Source organism: Carettochelys insculpta, chromosome 2, assembly GCF_033958435.1.
Source record: "Carettochelys insculpta isolate YL-2023 chromosome 2, ASM3395843v1, whole genome shotgun sequence".
Taxonomy (NCBI): domain Eukaryota; kingdom Metazoa; phylum Chordata; order Testudines; family Carettochelyidae; genus Carettochelys; species Carettochelys insculpta.
The window spans coordinates 270826101-270847778 of record NC_134138.1 but is presented as its reverse complement, the minus strand read 5'-3'; the positions used below and the strand labels follow the sequence as shown (position 1 = coordinate 270847778).

The following is a 21678-nucleotide window of genomic DNA, read 5'->3' as shown; positions in this document are numbered from 1 at the left end:
GACTTTGAGTCGCCTCAGTTAGCAGCCACAGCAGCTGACAGAAAAGCCCCAGGGCCCTGGTGCTGTGGCAGTTGTTCTTTGCCCTTCCCCTTGCCCTCAGCTAACCACCACTTGCTCCGCACTGCCAGTGACTGGGATAGACTTTCAACTTCTTGTCTGCCAGATCTGAGCAGAGGCTCAGACACCTTGAACATGTGGAGATGTCTGTTGTTTCCCTTCCTTTTCACTGAGAAATTATGATGGCTTCTTCTTATTTTATACTCATTCTTTTTTTTCAAACCTAATGCTCAGCGTTTCCATAAGGTGACAGAGCATTTCATTGGTCTGTCCCCCTCTTATCTTCTTAGCCTTTCACCTTCTCTTTGTCTTCAGTTTGTTTATGAAGACTCTGTAGACACACAGGAATGCCATGCTGTTTAAGTGCTAGTTTAATTTGCAACAGCAAATGGAAGGCTTTTGCCCATTTCTTGGAAGACAATAATCCAGCATCTGTCCATATCAGTTGGAATCCCAGGGCAAGATTAGGCATTAAACTATGTTATAATCCATTCTTCTCCGTGGTTTAGCTCAAATGTTTCTGAAATCAGAGAGTAGAAGAATTATTCTGATCCTTATTTCAGGAAATTTAGGGATATGGGGGCCAAATTCCTCCCCAGAGTAGAAGAAGTGAGAGGAAAAATGGTCATGTGGTTGAGGTACTAGACTGTATCTTCATGGCTGTGCCAGGCAAGTGGGCAAGATGCTTAATCTCTCTGTGCCTCAGTCACGCCACTGTAAGGGGAATATCACCAACTCCTGACCATTTAAGCTAAATGACTGCGAGGTAAGAAGATGAACAGCCATACTGGGTCAGACCATAGGTCTATCAAGCCCAGTATCCTGTCTTCCGACAGTGGCCAATGCCAGGTGCCCCAGAGGGAGTGAACAGAACAGGTAATCATCAAGTGATCAATTCCCTGTCACCCATTTCCAGCCTCTGGAAAACAGAGGCTAGGAACACCCTCCATGCCCGTCCTGGTTAATAGCCATAGATGGATCTATCCTCCATGAATTTATCTGGTTCTTTTTTAAACTCAGTCTTGGCCTTCACAGCATCCTCTGGCAAGGAGTCCCACAGGTTAACTGTGCATTGTGTGAAAAAAGATTTCCTATTGTTAGTTTTAAACCTGCTGCCTATTCATTTGGTGACCCCTAGTTCTTGTGTTGTGAGAAGGGGTAAATAACATTTCCTTATTTACCTTCTCCACACCAATCATGATTTTATATACCTCTATCATATCCACCCTTTATCATTGTTTGTCCAAGCTAAAAAGTTCCAGTCTTATTAGTTTCTCCTCATATGGCAGACATTCTATACCTTTAACCATTTTTGTTGCCCTTTTCTGAACCTTCTCCAGTTCCAATATATCTTTTTCAAGATGAGGCAACCACATCTGTACACAGTATTCCAGATGTGGATGTACCATGGATTTACATAGAGGTAATATGACATTTTCTGTCTTATTACCTATTCCTTTCTTAATGATTCCCAACATTGTGTTAGTTTTTTTGACTGCTGCTGCACATTGAGTGACTGTTTGCAGAGAACTATGCACAATGACTCCAAGATCTCCTTTTTGAGTGGTAACAGCTAAGTCAAACCCCATCATTGTATATGTTGGGATTATATTTTCCAATGTGCATTACTTTGCATTTATCAACATTGAATTTAATCTGCCCTTTTGTTGCCCAATCACCCAATTTATTAAGATTCTTTTGTAGCTCTTCACAGTCTGCTTGAGACTTAACTATTTTGAGTAGTTTTGTATCAATATATTGGATTGGACTGGTCCCAGTACAGACCCCGGGGGGGCACCACTGTTTACCTCTCTCCATTCTGAAAACTGACCATTTATTCCTACCCTTTGTTTCCAATCGTTTAACCAGTTACCAATACAAGAGAGGACCTCTCCCCTTATCCCATGACAGTTAACTTTGCTTAAGAGCCTTTGGTGAGGGACATTATCAAAGGCTTTCTGAAAATCGAAGTACACTCTATCCACAAGATCTTCTGTGTCTACATGCTTGTTGACCCTTTCAAAAAATTCTAATAAATTGGTGAGGCACAACTTCCCTTCACAAAAGCCATGTTGACTTTTCCCCAACAAATTATGTTTATCAATTTGTCTGACAATTCTGTTCTTTACTAGAGTTTCAACCAGTTTCCCCGGTACTGAAGTCAGACTGACTGGCTTGTAGTTGCCACGATCACCTCTGGAGCCCTTTTTAAAGATACTCATCACATTAGCTATCCTCCAGTCATCTGGAACAGAAGCTGATTTGAATGACAGGTTACAAATTACAGTTTGTAGTTCTGCAATTTCACGTTTGAGTTCCTTCAGACCTCTTGGTTGAATGCCATCTGGTCCTGGTGACTTATTACTATTTAGTTTATTGGTTTATTCCCAAACCTCTTCTAATGACACCTCAATTTGAGACAGTTCATCAGATTCGTTATCTGAAAAGAATTGCTCAGATTTGGGAATCTTCCTCACATCCTCAGCCATGAAGACTGATACAAAGAAACCATTTAGTTCCTCTGCAATGGCCTTATCATCCTGGAATGCTCCTTTAGCATCTCGATCATCCAGTGACCCCATTGGTTGTTTAGCAGGCTTCCTGCTTCTGATGTACTTAAAAAAAATTGCTATTACTTTTTGATTCTTTGGCTAGCTGGTCTTCAAATTCTTTTTCAGCCTTCCTAATTATATTTTTACACTTCTCTTGGCAGAGTTTATGTTCCTTTCTATTTTCCTCACTAGGATTTAACTTCCGTTTTTTAAAGGATGCCTCTTTGTCTCTCACTACGTCTTTTACTTGATTGTTTAACCACAGTAGCACTTTTTTGGTTCTCTTACTACATGTCCTAAATTGGGGGATACATTTAAGTTGAGCCTCTGTTATGGTGTCTTGAAAAAGTTTCTGTGCAGCTGGCAGGGATTTCACTTTAGTCACGTGCCTTTTAATTTCTGTTTAACTTTTCCTCATTTTTGTGCAGTTCCCCTTTCTGAAAATAAATACTACAGTCTTGGACCACTGTAGCATTTTTTCCAGCAACAGAAACGTTAACTTTAATTGTATTATGGTCACTATCACCCGGAGGTCCAGACACATTCACCTCTTGGATTAGATCCTGTGCCCCACTTAGGACTAAATCATGAATTGCCTCTCCTCTTTTGGGTTCCAGGACTAACTGCTCCAAGAAGCAGTCCTTTAAGGTGTCAAGAAACTTTATCTCAGCTTCCCGTCCTTAGGTGACATGTACCCAGTCTATATGGGGATAGTTGAAATCCCGTTATTAATGGGTTTTTTATGTTGTTAGCCTCTCCAATCTCCCTGAGCATTTCACAGTCACTATCACCATCCTGGTCAGGTGGTCAGTAATATATCCTTACCATTATAGTCTTATTACTCAAGCATGGGATTACTACCCAGAGAGATTCTATGGTACAGTCTGGCTCATTTATGATTTTTACTTCATTTGATTCTACACTTTCTTTAATGTATAGTGTCATCCCCTCTCCAGCATGATCTGTTCTGTCCTTCCGATAAATTTTGTACCCTGGTATTACTGTGTCCCATTGATTACCCTCATACCACCAAGTTTCTGTGATACCTGTTCTATCGATACCTTCATTTAATACAAGGCACTCTAGCTCATCCATCTTACTATTTAGACTTCTAGCATTTTTATATAAGCACTTTCAAAACCTGTCACTCTTTAGCTGCCTGCCATTACATGATGTAATTGAAAGGGACTCTGTTTTACATGACTGTTCCTCATCAGATAGTATTTGTGTTTTATCATGTGTGACAAAGTCAGTCTTATCCCTGGGCCTCTGGCCTCTATTCAGTCCACTGGACCCACTTAAGGGCCCCGTTGCCCTCTCTAGGGTGAGGGGTGGCCTGGGGGGATCCCAGCCCCCGCCTACTTGTGCAGGTTCTGGCCCAGGGACCCTATGTGACTGCTAGTGGGAAGGGCTGACTCCCTTAGCCTTTGCTGCAGCAGCTCTTCTCACTGGGCCACTTCCCCAGACGATTCCCCTTGGTACCTTCTCCAGGCTGCAGCTGTGGCGAGTCCCCCTCTCAATCTGCTGCATCTCCTCACTCTCCCTTTGTGGTTTCTGGTGTTCCTGTTCCTTTCTTCTGCTTCTTTCCAACCTGCTTCCTCTCACTGTTCTGGTCTCCTTGCCTCTCTCCACTCGCCTCTCACACTCTCTCTCCGCCCTTCCCACTGTGAAGGGCTTTTAAAGGATTCTTATTAGGCCTGCCATGGAGTCAGCTGGCCCCAGTTAGCCCAAGCCATTTCCCACCCAGCTGCCTGTGATTGCCCCGCTGGTGCTCCGCAGGCCTTTCTGCTCGTTTGGGCTCCGTTGGAGGGGGCCTTCGGCCCTGGCCCTGCCACACATGTTTATCATGTTTCATCCTCCCCTCCTTACTAGGACATAGAGAATCTCCAATAAGAGATCCTGCCCTAAGGGATGCCACCAGCTGAACCCCATGTGCCTCGGCACCTGTTGGCTTTCCCCAAGCTCTCAGTTTAAAAACTGCCGTACGACCTTTTCATTTTAAGTGCCAGCAATCTGGTTCCATTTTGGCTGAGGAGGAGCCCATGCTTCCTATATAGGCTTCCCCTTTCTCAAAAGTTTCGCCGGTTCCTTATAAATCTAAACCCCTCCCTCCTACACCATTGTCTCATCCACGCCTTGAGACCCTGCTGTTCTGCCTGTCTAACTGGCCCTGCCTGTGGAACTGGAACCATTCCAGAGAACACTACCATGGAGGTCCTGGAGTTCAGTCTTCCACCTAGCTGCCTAAATTTGGCCTCCAGGACCTCCCTTCTCTCCTTCCCCATGTCATTGGCACCAACATGTACCACGACTGCTGGCTCCTCTCCAGCACTGCACATAAGTCTGTCCAGATGTATTGAGAGATCCACAATCCTCACACCAAGCAGGCAAGTCACCGTGCAGTTCTCCCGGTCATCACAAACCCAGCTATCTGTGTTCCTAATGATTGAATCGCCCATAACCAAAACCCGCGCCTCTTCCTAATAACTGGAGTTCCCTGCCCTGAAGGTATCCTCAGTGTGAGAGGATACTTTGACATCATCTGGAAGGTGGGTCCTGGCTGTGGGATCATTTCCCTCTGCTCCAGGTAGATGTTCTCCTTCCCTGAGACTTTCATCCTCCTCAACAGCACCGAGGCTGTCAGACTGGAAATGGGACCATTCTACTATGTCCCAAAAAGTCTCATTTGTGTCTCTCTCTGTCTCTCTCAGCTGCTCCAGTTCTGCCATGCCACCCTGGCCTCCACAGTATGTACACAGTCTCTGTGGGCCAGGAGCTCCTTGCACTGGATGCATACATAGGCCACCTGCCCAGAGGGCAGGTAATCATACATGCTGCATTGGGTGCAATAAACTCGATAGCCCCCATCCTGCTGCTGGGCTTCTGCCTGCATTGTCTTATTAACCCTGAAGCGGGTCACATGGATTGTTTGGTTGTTTTTGGCTTTAAATTGAAGCTGGACAATTTAAGTGGTGCTTAGTCGTCCCCCCACCCCACCCTCCCCATCTAAACTCCCTCACAAAATTCCCCTGTTAGCTGCTCTTGTTTGCTAGGTACTCGCACGCTGAGCTAACAGGACCCGTGTAAGATAGTGTAGCCAAGTGCGGCTGTGTTGACTTTTGTGAAACAGCGTCTGTTTATACCTGGATGGCATTCTTCTATTTATGTTCCCTCATGCTCACTGTATCCAGAGGTACCTGTCCAGCAGTGTACCAGGTACACTTCCCAGGCCTAGCACACAGTGCCAACCGCATAAAGTGAGGACTGCCAGTTGTTCTCATCTTTATGAATGCAGCACCTCCCAGACAAGCAGGCCCGCCGACAGATGGCAAAGGGGGCGGTTGGCCCCAGGTCTGGCATTTCAAAGCATTCTTTAGCAGCAGCAGCAGCCAAACCTCTAGCACCCCTTGAAGTGCTGCAGTAGCACTGCTCTGGCTGTGTGCTGCTGTGAGGGAATCAGGGGCTGACAACCCTTGGTCCTGACCCTTCCGCTTTTGGCCTCGTCTCTTCTGGGGCCTGGAGCTGGGGCCTGTGGTGGCTATTGGTGTCAGGGTCGCAGCAGACAGTTGAATTGTGTGCATTTTATGTAGTGATTTCGCTGTCTCAGAAGCTGTGTCTACACTACATTCCTGTTTCGAAAGAGGAACGCAAATGAGGGAATTTGAAAATGCAAATGCAGATCTACAAATATCACACTTCATTTGCATAATCTCTTCTGATTGCATTTTTGGAAGAGATTTTTTGAAAAAAAAAAAAGCAGTGTAGAAGGGGATATTTAGGAGGAAAAAGCTTTTTTGGAAGAACCCTTATTCCTGAAAAAATGGCTGTGTCTACACGAGCCCCAAACTTCAAAATTGCCACGCAAATGGCCATTTCGAAGTTTACTAATGAAGCGCTGAAATGCATATTCAGCGCCTCATTAGCATGCGGGCGGCAGCGGCACTTCGAAATTGACGCGGCTTGCCGCCGCACGTCTCGTCCAGACGGGGCTCCTTTTCGAAAGGACCCTGCCCACTTCGAAGTCCATAAGGCAGGGTCCTTTCGAAAAGGAGCCCCGTCTGGACGAGATGTGCGGCGGCAAGCCGCATCAATTTCGAAGCACCGCTGCCGCCCGCATGCTAATGAGGCGCTGAATATGCATTTCAGCGCTTCATTAATAAACTTCGAAATGGCCATTTGCGTGGCCATTTCGAAGTTTGGGGCTCATGTAGACGTAGCCAATGAAGCATAAGTGTTTCAGAAAAGCACTAGCCACCAATATAGTTGTATAAATACAGCTTCCTACGCCTGAGGTGTGATAGGAAGAGACGCCAGTCGCATATTATTCTCCAAATCCCTATCAGCACTGCACATCCAACCTGGTTGTTAAATTTATCCTCTTCAGTCTCCCTTTAATGTTACAATTATAAATCAGTGATTTCATGTTACTTAATTAACTAGCAGACTGGAAATGACATTAATCACCATGCAAAGTTGCTGCAATAGACTGACTGTAATTTGATCATGTCACAAGCTCACACTACCGCAAATCATTTCCCAGCTTAATGCTGGAATCCTTTAAATATCACAGTGGTATATTCCAGTCACTTCATAAACTCTGCTTGGCAATCTCTCCTAAAAATACACAAAGCTGAAAATGTGGAACTCAATCCAAACCACTTCTGCCACCAAATCTCTGAACTGCAAAGTAGTTTCAGTCCAAATGTCAGTTCAGGCCCATCTTTAATTGCTAACGACACAACCCCTTCAAACATGCAGTGCGTATACAGCAAATGCAGGAGAGGATGTGAAACCCAGGATAGAGTAGTGTATACTTGTTTGTAATTCCTTACAATTCATTTTCCAGCACTGAAGAGGTGAGGGGAACCACTGGTATCAATGCAGATTTCCCAACACCAGTGAAGGGGGCAGCAGTTTACACGCAAAGTTATTTCAGAATAACAGCCGCTATTCTGAAATAACTCTTCAAGTGTCTACACAATGCAACTGCTATTTTGAAATCATTTTGAAATAGCAGACGGCTTATTCCAAATTTGGTAAACCTCGTTCTGTGAGGAAAACATCTGAGCCAAAATCGATATTTTGAAATAGGGGCTGTGTAGACAGGGAATAAGGGCTATGTCACAGTAAGATATAGTGTGTCCAAGATTCTGATCTGAAATAGGCTCCGTAGCTCCAGATGTTCTATTTCGAAATAGCTGAGCGCTGTGTTGAAATGCATTTTGTGTATAGATGTGCTATTTTGAAATAAGCTATTCCAGAAAATCTTTTTTTTCCGAAATAGCTTATTTTGAAATAATGCTGCTGGGTAGACATAGCCTGGGGGAGCAGGTATGGAGATAAACCTGTCACAAGGCACTTTCCAGCTGCCAGTCTAGCTCATCAATCTTCACCTTTCCTCTCTCTGGTGGGAAACCAGGCAAGGAAGCTGCTTCCTGTGCCTGTGTAAGGTAGGAATCATGGAAGTGGCCTGGTGGCAGAGTCGAGGCCGGGGAAACTGGGTTTTGTGGTGGAGGTTGGAGAAGATGTGAAGAACTTCCAGGAAGGGTGGGAGTGTTTGCTGGGTTAATGTGGAAAGATGACACTGATCTCACACCAGTCTAACACCAGTTTGAGAGTGCAGTGAGCACTATGGAGTCATGCCTGGTTTAGGCTGGTATCAGGCCTCCTCTCTCCAGTTCTCCATTGTCATTCCTGGTGGGTGCAGGGTTCTCCATGGGTTACTTAACTCAGCCTGGTTTGCCTCCCCTCATAACATTTCCTCTCTGCTTGCACCCTGCAGGAAAGCAGTGAAGGCGACATTAGTCCTTCTGCCTCTTCTGGGCATTACCTACATGCTTTTCTTTGTCAATCCTGGCGAAGATGATATTTCCCAGATAGTCTTCATCTACTTCAATTCCTTCTTGCAGTCTTTTCAGGTAGGTGATAATGCTTAATTGCAAGTATTGGGCACTGCTAGAGGCATCCTCAGTGCTCTTAGCTGTGAGGCTTGGGGGTATGGGAACCCTTTTGTAGACATAAGTGTTTAAACAGGTTGGCTTAGCAAGTACGCTCATTGGAATAAGGGCTGTTTTGCTTCCATGTTTGTACCATGCCTAGCAGAATGGTACCCCTTACTCCATGCCTGGAGCTATTAGGCGCCATTGAAATACATGTGAAGGGTAATTAGTAGTTGTTTTGTGTAAAGGTAATTAGGAAATATAATTTAGTAAATGCAATTAGACATTTTCTTTTAGGGTTTGTTTTAAATGACCTATGGCTGTCTATAGCGTGTCACATATGGCAGAGACCTCCTCTCAGGTCAGCAGGAGCAGATCTGATCAAGAGCTTGGATGTACCGACTGGTGTCCTGCCCCACCTCTTGCTCAGGGGCACATGGTCCAATCTGAAGTGGAATGTGGCCCACCCCAAACTTTGTTGCTAGTTGGAGCACCCTTGAAAACCAGGTGTTCCTGTCACTGAAGTCAGTGGGAGTTTTGTCAGGGCTGATGGGAACGAGAATGTGTTTGAATGAGCAATGAGCAGGAGTGAGAGCGTGCTGAGGCCAGCACACAGGCCTCCTATTGACCTCTCACGTCAGGAAGACACTTACGTTCATGCCTCCTTGTACGCACTGCCCTGGAGCTAGGCGTGTGCTTAAAGTTTAGATGTGTCATTCACCTGTGTTGCCACTGACTTCCATGGGAGCCAGGCAGCAGCACTGACAGCACCGCAGGACCAGGGGCAAGGCAGGAGGCGGGTTTGGTTGCCTGTTCCCAGAAGAGGCGGGGCCAGGGGTGAAAGGGACGGGGCTTAGGGAAGTCAGCCTTTGAAATGACAGCCCTGGGGGCAACTGCCCCCTCCTCCCCCCAGGTCAGTGGGCCTGGAGCCAGGTCAGTCACTTAAAGCAGAGATGCAGCCAAGAAAACCAGTGCTGATACACATACTAGCAGCTGGGCCTGCGAGCTTGAGTACATGCTCGAATTGCCAGTGTGCACCAATGTGCCTATCCATGCAAGAATCACATCTTTATTTGCAGAAGAGCTGTGCCCTGAGGGCTGCAGACTCCAGCCCTGTGTCTGTAACTTTCTGGGTTCCATATGCCTCGAATAGTAATGGGGCTATGCTGGTAAGTGCCCTTCAACATAACTGAGGCTTGGTCTGTGCTAGGCAAGTAGGTCGATTGCAGATATGCAATTCTAGGCTATGGCAAGAGCGTGCCTAGAATTGACTTATATGCAATCGACTAACCTGGTTGTCCTCACTGAGGGAGGTTGATGGGAGCGTTTCTCCTGTTGATCTACCTTACTTCTCGTGATATTGAGGAGTACAGGGGTCGACTGCCCATCCCAGATAGTTTGATTTTGTGCATCTCTACCAGGTGTGCAAAATCAAACTCTGAAAGATTGACCCTGAACGGGTCGAACTCCAGAAGATCGACCCTGAATGCATCAATCTCCTGGTAAGTATAGACAAGCCCTATGGCATAGAAAACTGATTCCAGGGAGGTCTAATGAAGCACAGCCATCTTCATCTAAGAACAGTAACAGAAAACACAGATGAGTGGTATGTTTTTATCAGGGGTTGGAATAATGCAACTCTGGGGCACAGCCAAGCTCACTTTTCTGCATGTTTCACCATGCTTTGTTGAAATAATGTTCTAACAACGATTCCCTTCATTTTTTTCCAGGGTTTCTTTGTGTCAGTATTTTACTGCTTCTTGAATGGCGAGGTAAGTAGCATCCTACACTGTTAGTTCAATTAATTATCATCACGAGTCATCTGCTTGAGCGTCTGACTTTTCAGAAACGAAATGCATTTGCACTGCCTTGCATTCACATCACCTTTGGCATCTAGAAGACATCTCCACTGATGTGCTTCTGAACTTTACAACCCACTATGAGTTTGCTCCTTGCTTACAAAGCCTTTATCAAACAGAGCTTGACACCTTAATGCAACACTGACATACCTAGAGATGATCATTTTTGTTCTTCACTTGAACAGTTCATTGAATTTAGTTCAGTGTATGACTTCTAAGCTTGTTCAGTTGATGGCTGTTTATTGAATTATGATTCAGTAACTTTAGTGCCAGAAATTGATTAGGAGTCCGCACACCTGACAGTACATTTCACACAGGAATATTGAGGCAGTCGAGTGGTCTTTGTAATCCAGTATTCTCCCTCTCAGTTGTCCATACCGCATGCTTCAGAGGAAGATGGGGGAGGGAAGCAGAACGGGGGGCAAAGGGGCAGTCCATAATGAACAATTATGAAATAAGCTGCCTATACAGGAAGTTTCTTACTAACTCCAATCCTTAGTGATAGACTTAGGTCCTGAAAGAGGAGGGTTTATATCCCTTCTCCATTTTTTTTTCTTATCCTGCTTACTCTGTCAATGATCTCATTATTTGTATTAATGTGTAATCCTTGACTGAATACAGCCAAGGTCCTGGCCCCGTGACAGAGGAGTTCCACAGATGAGTTATGCATTGTGTGTAACAATATATCTTTTTAGGACTATGGGGCCATATACAACAATATTATGCTGCTACTCCACAGGGCAAATTCTCCAAGAGACCGCCATGGCCTTCTTCTCATCCCCACAATAATGAACAGGAGCTGGAATCTGTCTCACTGATGTCACTGAATACCTTGGACTCTTACCAATTGGTGCACTACATTACAATTGCTGTGCATATCCCACTAGCTGTCCACTCTATGGAATTGAGAAGGTGCAGAGGTGGCACTCCTTGCTGTAGTTTGTTTCAGCAGTCTATTCTGGGGATAGTTCACTTTTCTTGGGGTGGGTGCAGTTATGGGTAAAGCTGTATCTTCACTTTAGCAGCCTTCTAAGATCCTTTTCCAGAGTACGTGCCAAAATCACTCCTCCTGTAACTCCATTCATGTCAGTGGGTTCACACCAAAGATGACCTGGGTGCTAGAAGAAAAACTGTGTACTCTTCTGTATGTCTTGAAATCTGAGTGTTGCCTGATCTTTAAAGGATGGGTTATAGATCAGGTTAGAGAAGGATATTGACTTCCACATGGTGGAAGTGGGGATCTAAACATGAGATGCACTGCAAAGGGGCGAGAAGTTATCATATGACAAACGCAAGCTTTTCGTTTGGAACAGAGGGTTCCAAGCAGAATAGCCAACCTCTATAGGAGCAGGAACTACAAGATGTATTATTATTTGCCAGCCGTTCTTAGGATCCTCTTTACGATTACGTTGCATGGAAATACTAGAGCGTGCCACATCAGTGGCAGCATTTTTCAACAGAGTTGCAGCCAGCGTTCCCTGTAAGCTGAGCACTTGGGCAGGCACCCAGGAGAGATTCAGGTGCTGCCCAACTAAGTAGCAGAGTGCCCACAGCCACCCGCAGTGGTCAGCATGTGTATTGGTGGTGCACATTTGCACATGACTTGGTGCACATAACAAAACTGATTCTACTCATGGATTGAAAAAGTAGAGGGAACCCTGGTTGCAGCATGCCTTGTTGTGAAGATAAAGGCTTATCCAAGAGCCAGGTGGTCAACTGGGCCAGGCCTCATAGAGGGCCTGAGCTGTCAAATGAGGGTATGATATGTCTTCCCATCACTGGCAGGCGCCTGAGATCTTCTCACACCCCTCCCTTCAGTGTGAGCAAGCCATCTCCATTCATTTGGGCTTTCTCAGACTTGGCTTCACCCAGTAAAAAGGCAAATAGTTCTGGCTTCTATTAACTTGAATTGAATTCCACTTGATCTGTTAAAGGGATGCCACAGAAGGGAAAAAGTACCATTCATTGTGCAGCAGAGTGTAGTTCATTTGTTCCTTAGCACAAATACACTTGATGCCCAGTGCTTTCAATACACTCGCAAGTGCTGATTCTCTTCCAGTCTATTAAATTACTTAATTCTGTGCAAGTCAGCTCATCCTTGCTCCTTCTTCTTCCTTTCTTTTTTTACCTACTCTTCTAGATAATCATTTTTCCTTACCAAGCTGGGACACTGGTTCAGTTTTATTTAGTTTGTCTCAGTTATGAGAAGAGCCCAAAAACATGATGATTGGCACTAGAATGAAGATGTACATTCAAGTCTCAAACTGAGCTTGGTAGATACAGCTTTTCAAAAGCCGCAGTGCAGTTGAGACAATTTGACTCTCAGTGCCTTCTCTGATTGTCCTAATCATGCCAAAAGAGCATCAGCTATTCAAAAGTATGCTGCTTTTTCTAAACCTGGAACCCTCAACCGGGAACCAATCCCTGCAACAAACCTCGCTGCCAACTCTGCTCACATATCTGCACCAGCGATATCATCACAGAACCTAACAACACCACCACCATCAGGGGCTCTTTCACCTGCACATCTACTAATATAATATATGCCATCATGTGCCAGCAATGCCCCTCTGCAGTTTACATGGGCCAAACTGGATAGTCTCTATGTAAAAGGATAAATGGACATAAACCAGACATCAGGAACGGCAACATACAAAAGCCTGTAGGAGAACACTTCAATCTCCCTGGATGCTCAGTAACAGATTTAAAAGTAGCAGTCCTACAACAACAAAAATTCAAAAATAAACTGCAAAGAGAAATTTCAAAGCTGCAATTCGTTTGCAAATATGGCACCATCAACCAAGGCTTGAACAGAGACTGTGACTGGTTGGCCTATTACAAAAGCAGTCTCTCTACTCTTGATGTTCACACCTCCACATTACCTGCTGATAATGGGCCACATCCCCCCAACTGAACGGACTTCATTTCTCCTCTCTTGATGTTCACAACTCCACGTTAACTGCCGATAATGGACATCCACTCAGACTGAATAGGCCTGGCTCCCCCCTTGACTGAGACTCCCTCTTTAAATTCTCTTCTGACCCACCGCCCCCACCCCAGCTCTAACTCATGCATCTGATGAAGTGGGCCTTTGTCCATGAAAGCTTATGCTCCAAAATCTCTGTTAGTCTATAAGGTGCCACAGGACTCTTGTTGTTTTTGAAGATACAGACTAACTTGGTTACCCCTCTGCTACTTTTTCATGTGTTCCATGAAGTGAAAGCTTCAGTTGGTAGGCATGTGTACAGACATGCAGAGACAGGAGTGTGACAGGAGTGCTAATGAGACTGATTTGATCAAGGTGGATGTGGCTCACTTCCAACAGTCGATAAGAAGGTGAGGAAACCTCCTACTTAACAAGGAAAATTGCTTGTTGTGATAAACTAGCCATGCCCAGTCCCTAGTCAGACCCATTCTAACGATATCAAGGTTCCATAGGGATTCCAGCTCAGCAGTTTCATGCTGCAGTCTGTTTTTATTTCTTTTTCCAGTCTGTAGCTGTGTGCCATGAGGTTACTGGGTTTTATACGTTACTGTTCTCGATGTCTGATTTGTGTCTATTTGTTCTGTTGTCTTCTTGAGAATGGCTGTTTTGAATGACAGCTATTATACCTGCCTGCGGAGTTTGTATTGTCCATTATTTAAATCTAGGTCTAGAAAAACATTAGTGGTAAAACTTTAGTAGATATAGCTTTTCAAAAGCTGCAGTGCAGTTGGGACAATTTGAATCTCCATGCCTTCTTAGATTGGCCTAATCGTTGCCAAAAGAGCATCAGCTATTCAAAAGTATGCTACTTTTTCACGTGTTCAACCAGTGGTTCCCAGCCTGGGGTCCAGGCACCCTGGGGGTTCGTGAGTGTGTTGCAGGGGGTCTGTGAAAATTAAATAAAAATAAATAAAAATAATCATAGAAAACAGAACTGGTTTTGCTGGCGGGGGGAGGTCTGTGAATGGTTTTGGGGGCGAATGGGGGTCCGCTCTAGTGAAAACGTTGGAAACCACTGTGTTAGACTGTTCTCTCTGTGATGCATTTTTAGGCTATGATTAACCCCTTCCATGTCTAAACATTGTATTGACACATCTTGATGTCAACATTAGCTATGTGTCTACCACAGAAGAGGTATGCTTCTCAATGCACATCTAGAGAAATAATGACATAAGAATGAAAATACAGAAATATTGTGTGCAATCTTCTGACATTATCCCCATCTTTACCATATCACTGTTATCCCAGTGGAATTCCATTGGAACCATGGTTACGCTAGAGCAGGGTTTCCCAGCCTATGGATCGGGACCCAAACATGGGTCATGATTACGTTTCAAAAGGGTCACCCCTGCTGGGCTGGGCAGCTCCACAGGTGGCTATTAAGAAACCATTCACACTCCTGCAGTATTTCTCAACTTCTTAGTTGGATTAACAGCCATCAGGGGGTTAAACCAATCAATTACATTGAGAACCATGTCAGCTGCGGGGCAGAGAACTGCATACCTGAGGAGCAGTGTCCAGCTCAGGTAAGGTGGGGACCTGAGTCCCAGGTGGGTAGGGAAGGCAGAGCTGATCAGCTCCCCAGCTTCCAGCCTCTGCGAGAGATGGGGTTGCCGCAGACCCCAGCAGGGTTCCTGCAGCTGGTGCTGCTGCCTGGGGCTCAGCGCCCCAGCCCGCTTCCGGCTGCTGGGGTCCCTGTGCCTCCCTCAGCTCCCTCTATCCTGTGAGTGACTCCTAGCCCCTGAGTGTGACTCCCCAAGCCCCTGATCATGGGATTTAAGCCAGGGGGATTGGTTTGGGAATGAGTGTCGTTACCACAACTTTGACTAACTCTAGTAAATGTGGTGTTGTTATTTTATTACTATATTTCCCCTTTTCTGTGAAATAAATATTATGAATATAAACAAGAGGGGGAGCAATTTTATATTCTTGCCTCAGGCGCAAAATTAGATAGTGACGGCTCTGCTGTTCCTCCCCCCGCCATTTTTAAGTTGTCTTGGGTTACCAAGTCTTCCTGCATTGTCAAAACGGGTCCCCATCTGGGGAAGGTTGGGAACTGCTGTGCTAGAGGAACCTCTAGTCAAGCTAATGGAGCTGCATTAAATTGACTTAGACTAAAACCCTGTGTTCACTGGTGGCTCTTTTGACTGATATTAATTACGTTAATCTTGTGATGTTGCTACACCTGCCTCTCTTTTCACTGATCTCCGCTTTACACCCTCATTCTCAATTGCTTCGTCTAAGCTTGTTTATATAGGGAAACTGACCAGGATAACTATCGTGGGATAAACTACTCTGCAGTAGCTATTCTAGAATAACTCCCCTCGTGGAGATTCTATAATCTATTCTGGAACAAACATCACTTAATCCCAGAATAAATAATGCCTTTGCAAAGCAGAATAATTATTCTGTAATAAAATTAACTTTTGTCCTCAGAATCTTACATCCATAGGAAACATCTAGACTTAGGGGAAGATCAACCTGCTGGCAATCCATCTCCTGGGGTTCGATTTAGCAGACCTAGCGGGGATGCGCTAAATCAAACTGTCGTGAAGCCACCATCAACCCCAGTGCTCCTGGCAGTCACAACAAGTAAGGAAAGTCAACAGGAGAGTTTCTCCCGTCAACTTCCCCCTGTGTAGACAGCAGCAAAAATCAATTTTAGATACATCGACTCCAGCTTTGCAGTTCTCATAGCTGGATTTGCAATCGACTTTCCCTCCTAGTGTAGACCTAGCCTTAGAGAAAGCTACTGTAGAACATCTAATACAATCGAAGGCCCCATATACCCAAGCCCTTAAGGCTTTTTAAATGTCACTTTCTGCCTTGCTGGATTGCAGGCTAATTGCCTGGTCTGTTTTCTTGGGGTTTTTTTGTTTGTTTTTGTTTTTTCCTTCCTGTGACAGTTGTCAGAGTACCATATCTCAGAAGATTGCATGTACCCATACTTGCCCCAATACTGTTTTATTGGGAACCGTATCGTATCCAACAAACAATCCAGCCTTTAGAGGGCCAAGCGTGCTTTTAGCAATGACGCAAGGATGGAAAGTCATTGCTCAAAAGCTCTTGTGATGCTGTGGTCTGCTCTTGTCCTGAGTCTCTACAGGACACTAATAAACTAGTGCCTGTCTTTAACTTTTCTAAAGCTGTGAAAGTGATTGAAGTCCCTGGTGGGGTTACAATCCATCATCTGTGAAACTTTACCAGCCTTGATGAGTTGTGTGTTTGAAAACAGAGCTGAATGTTGACATTGGCATGCTGATCTTTGTTGATCTCTTTCATGTGTGCAGCACTGAATCTTAGTTTCTGTACCTGAAATTGTGTCAAGTTAAACATTCAGTCCAACTTTCATTGCTCCCAAATCCTGTCTGCTCTACAAGCACTGCATATTGCTTTGCTCCTCTTGTACTCTCCAGAGGGCCTGCAGACGCTCCTTCCTCACCAGTAGTATTTCCTGCAGTTACTGTAGTATCTACTTCTCTCCCTGCTGGAGGCATTCCTGATCGTTTTCACAGCTCTTCTATCTGTTTCTTCATTCCCCAGACACACATGGAACGGTCACAGAGTGAAAGACTCTGAGAGTATCGGAGGGGTGGCCGTTTTACTCTATCTCCACAAAAGCAACAAGAAGTCCTGTGGTACCTTATAGACTAACTGTTTTTTTGGAGTATAAGCTTACGTGGGCCAAGACCCATTTCATCAGCTGCATTAACTCTGAGAGATCAATCGCACCTTTCCTATGTCAGTGGCAAAATTTCCAAAAGTAGAGTGTACGGGATTTTATTTTATTTTTTTGGGGAAAGATTTGCATCTGTGGCCTGTTTGGAGGGTGGTCTCGCTGCTTTCCGGCATAGCGGCTGCTTTGAGTGGCTTTATTCATCCAGGGACAAGTTCTGCCTTTGTTACCCTGGAGTCAATCTGGAGTCAGGAGAAGGCGAACTGGGGTGGCCATCCCAGCCCCCACACTTTTGGAGGCCCTGCAGTGGCTGGTGCAACCATCCGAGGGATAGGAGGGGTTATCTGGGGCCGAGGGTTGGGCAGCAAAGCAGCAGGGCTGACCTCCTTTCCCCCCACACATACACACTTATCATGCACATAGTGGCAGCAACAGCCTGCTTCATCCTGCTGCACTGTTCCTGCCACTCATGCCTCTGTCATGCCCAGCCCTCAGCCCCACGTAATCTCCTGCCCCCTTGTCTGAGGGGAAGGGGTAAGGGGGCAGGGTGGGGAGGTGCATGGCCTGTGGCATGGGAGGGGTTACCTCACTCGCAGGAGGGGTTGCTTCAGGCACTGCAGAGGTTGCCCTAGTCTCCACCTGTCAAGATGGCCCTGGGAGTGACCTTGTCGTTAAATTTCTACAGATTTCCGCTAGTGTCATCGAAGGAGGGCTTGGGGGTCTTTGTTGCTGAGAGATGAGTTTTTCTGTGCCTTGTGGCAGTCTTCTGCCCTGGGAATCCTGCAGGTAGTTTAGCAAAGGTTTGCTAGAATAGGAAATTTAAGTGATGCTTATTTTCGCGCATCTCTTCTCTCCCAACACATTCTTTGTTAAAGTTAAGTTTTCAGAAGCCCATGTAAATGAGATTTCAATTCAGACGTCTGTTCATTTTCTTCATATATTAGTAGATGGTGAACTTAAAAGGCATAATGCTGAGGGACTATGGATGCTAATAATGCTTCTTTTCTCTCTCCTTCTGTCGCCTATTCTAGTTAAACCCTCGCCTCTTTGGGGGGAGGGACTCTGTCTTACTCTGTGTCTGCACAGTAGCACCTAATGCAATAGCATCACTCTAACACAAATTGTACGACTAAGAAGTGGGCCACCCATAAATGCTGATGGAAAATAAGGTGGGCTTAAGTACAATGGCAGGTTTCGGTGCCACATGTGGCCACTTCTCAAGGCCATGAGTTTTTTCTTGTGCACCTTGCTCATTACAGGTTGCCTCTTTAATAACTTGTGCCCCACCCCCGTCTCTGACCGTAGGCCAAAGTGAATGTCCCTTCCTCCAAGGAGAGCCAGCCAGGGTTGCCCGAGTAACAGCCAGAATCAAAAAAGGAGATCAAATTCTGCTGAAAGTTACAACAGCAAAAGCAAGTGGCAGGAAATTTTCTCTAGCCTGAAGCCCAGATAACAGCTGTCTCCAGGCAGGCCAAAATCTTGTAGTGACAGTTGGATTTAGCATGTATGTCTTTACATCTTAATTTCATGTTTCTTGGGCAGTAACTTAGAGAGTCACATGCAGGTTCTGTCTTCATTGCCATTCCATTCTTCAGAAGGCTCCCTGGCTCCACTTTCTTTGGATGTGCCACATTCCCCAGATGTTTGCCCAGAACGGAAGAGAGTTAGGGAGCTTGACATGTAGCCACTGTGTCCCCTTCCCATCCTTCTCTACCCCATTTGCAACACTCTTATGGCCCCTCCCTGCCCATGTTTGCTGTAGGTGTGCCAGAAGCTAACTCATGTCGCTAGGAAGATTAACTTTTTTCCTGGTCCCTTTCCATTTATCTTCTGCCTCCATCATATGGCTACTGTAGTGCTCCGTAGAAGAATGGTCATTATGCCAGCCTGGACACTACAGCAACTGCTTTATATGCAGAGCTACTAATGCAAGCAACATTTGGTGGTTTTCTTAAAGCTTCAGCTCCTGGAGTCATGGGAATACATACAAATCTCAGCTTTTCAGCTTTCTTTTAAAAATGCATGTTTCCAGTCCTGGTGGTTGTGGAGAAAAGCTTGGAAATGTGAGAAAGCTTAGCCTAATGACTCAGAAAGTAAAAGGCCTATAAAAAGAGCTTCAACTTTACTATTTTTCTAAAAACTCAGGGTTTGTGGAGGGGTGGGTTGACTCGTGATTTGTCATTACTTAGGGTAGGCAGTAGTGTGTACACATCTTCCATATGGCAGAGTTAGGCTGTTAAGTTACTATCTGGGAAAAATGCATAGAATTAGATGAGGGAAGTCTCTTTTGGCTCCTCTGTTTCTGAGCGAAACAGTACCCAAGTACCTTTGCACATACAACCAGAGGGCCTGTTGTAGCTTTGTTGACTATAATGAGAATTAAATCCATGGGCCAGATTCTCCACGAGGTAAATTAGGGGGAGGGATAGCTCACTGGCTTGTGCATTAGTCTACTAAACCCAGGGTTGTGAGCACAGTCCTTGAGAAGCCCATTTAGGGATTGGAGTAAATAGATGTCAGGGATGGTGCTTGGCCCTGCCACGAGGACAGAGGGCTGGACTAGATGACCTCCTGAGGTCCCCTTGCAGTTCTAGGAGATTCATATCTCCAATTGTATTATAATGTGGCTTCTGTGTTTCTCCAATTATATTATAATGTGGCTTCATTAATAAAGACCTGGCCCTGAGAATCACAGCACAAGAAAGGGGCCAAATATGGCTCCGGCTAATTATCTTGTACTTTTGAAGCATCCCACAATTTTTAATGCACTTATCAGGCACAATGGCCCTGCAAGCAGAAGAGAGTTCTTGACCACAACTCGCAGAGGCACATGTATCCATTTCAGTTGGAGTTAGATGCCTGAATACCTTGGAAGATCTGGGCCGAAGAAGCTACATGACTTTCCCAAGGTGCCATAAGGCGTCTATAGCAGCACTGGGAGTAGAACCAGTGTCTTTGCAATCCCCAACATACACCACTGCCCACCCCACCAGGCCTCACCTTTCCTGGGTTCTCCTGGTTAGAGGTTGTAAGATGAGAATCAGTTTTGCCATGGCCTTGACACAGATTTCCACACTCAGCTGGGTTATTAAAAGTCAGTGCATTGGCATTAGGGATGGCTAAAGCTATGCAAATAAAGTAAGCCCTGACCCCAACCTTTGCCCCAAATACTAGACTTGCTGGATCCAAAGTTATGCCGTGGTTCATAAAAGTTTGGGTAATATATTTTTAACACCTAGTTTTGTAGCTTTCTGCATATGACAGCTTCCCCTGCGACAGAGAGACCATGTGAAAAGATGACCCTGTGATATTGCAAACCTGAGATAAGGTGGCATGGGAATGGGGCCCTAAAAACAACCTGCTTTGGGGGGATTTCAAGACTGAAGTTTCCATCTTCAATTAATAGGCTGTCAGATATGTAGGTACACAGCCATCCCTGACACAATGCCTAAATACCCCGTAAGTCCTGCAAACGGGACATCTGGAGGATATTGAGTGATGCATAAAGCTGGCTTCTGTGTGGAGACGTCAGAGAAAAGAGTACTTGCATATCTATGAAATGGAGTCAGCCCAAGTGTTTAAATCAGTTCTTTGGTCTGATAGGCAGATTTGATTTATGTGAGAAGCTATGAATTTATGAAAAATGCCTGCACTTGTGGTACAAACCACTTAGCAACAATAAACCTTGATTGCAAATTTTTATGTTTGTCAACCACAGTATGAACAAGATGTTACAGAAAGGCTGTTCTAAATGGACAGGCTGCTTGCAACAGTACATTTGATTTTATGTAACATGATTGTTTAATTAAAACTTCGCTGTCACATGTGTAGGCAGACTAGCAGAAAGTTGTTCTGGAGAGGCCTGTTTATCTATGCAGTGTTTCCACGGGTGAGATGTAAGTGCACTTTAATTAAAAGAGCTTTATTATTTCCTGTTTTTTAAACTGATGGACCTGTGGTCAAGTTTTACTACCCAGGGATGTGTTTGACTTCTATATCTCTATGTATTTAGGCGTTAATGTATAGCAAAACTGCATACTGTCAGGTGCATGCTTCCAATATATAGTTAAAATCAATTCAGCAATATATGAGCACGTATTGAGTGTGTTTGTTTATGTATATATAGATTCAGAGATTTATAAAATCAGATAAGACCATTAGGGCTACATATACACTACAGAATTATTTCAAAATAAGATATTTTGAAACAGCTATTTTGAAATATTTTACTTTGAAATAAAGCTGCTACACATAAAATGCATTTCAAAATAGCACCCACCTATTTCAAAATAGCATTCTGGACGCATAGGCTATGTCTATAGCTATGTCTATACTAGAGCGCTCTTTCGAAAGAGAGTGGGCAAAAGACGCCCTTTCGAAGGGGAGCGTCTACACATGGGCTGGGGCTAGCGCCGTCGACGAGCGCCATTGAAAGGGCAATGTGCCACATCGAAAGGGGCCGTCCAGGACATCGAAAGAGAGAATCTTCATATACCCATGCCGCCTTTAGAAAGAATGGGGCAGGAAACACCGCAGACGGGGTCGCAAGGCGGCCAAGCCCTTCTGGGGCTGCAGCAAGCCTCTCATTTAAAGGGCCCCTCCCCAGCAC

At 45.0% G+C, this 21678-nt stretch overlaps 1 protein-coding gene across 1 annotated transcript in view; it reads left to right on the top strand.

The window, feature by feature from the left end:
- The window catches only part of CRHR2 (corticotropin releasing hormone receptor 2), a 284318-nt gene that overhangs the window by 245044 nt on the left and 17596 nt on the right, over positions 1-21678 (top strand). The window contains exons 11-12 of the mRNA XM_074986331.1: positions 8392-8527; positions 10279-10320. Of these exons, the coding sequence (XP_074842432.1) occupies positions 8392-8527; positions 10279-10320 (178 nt within the window). The remainder of the gene's footprint in view (positions 1-8391; positions 8528-10278; positions 10321-21678) is intronic.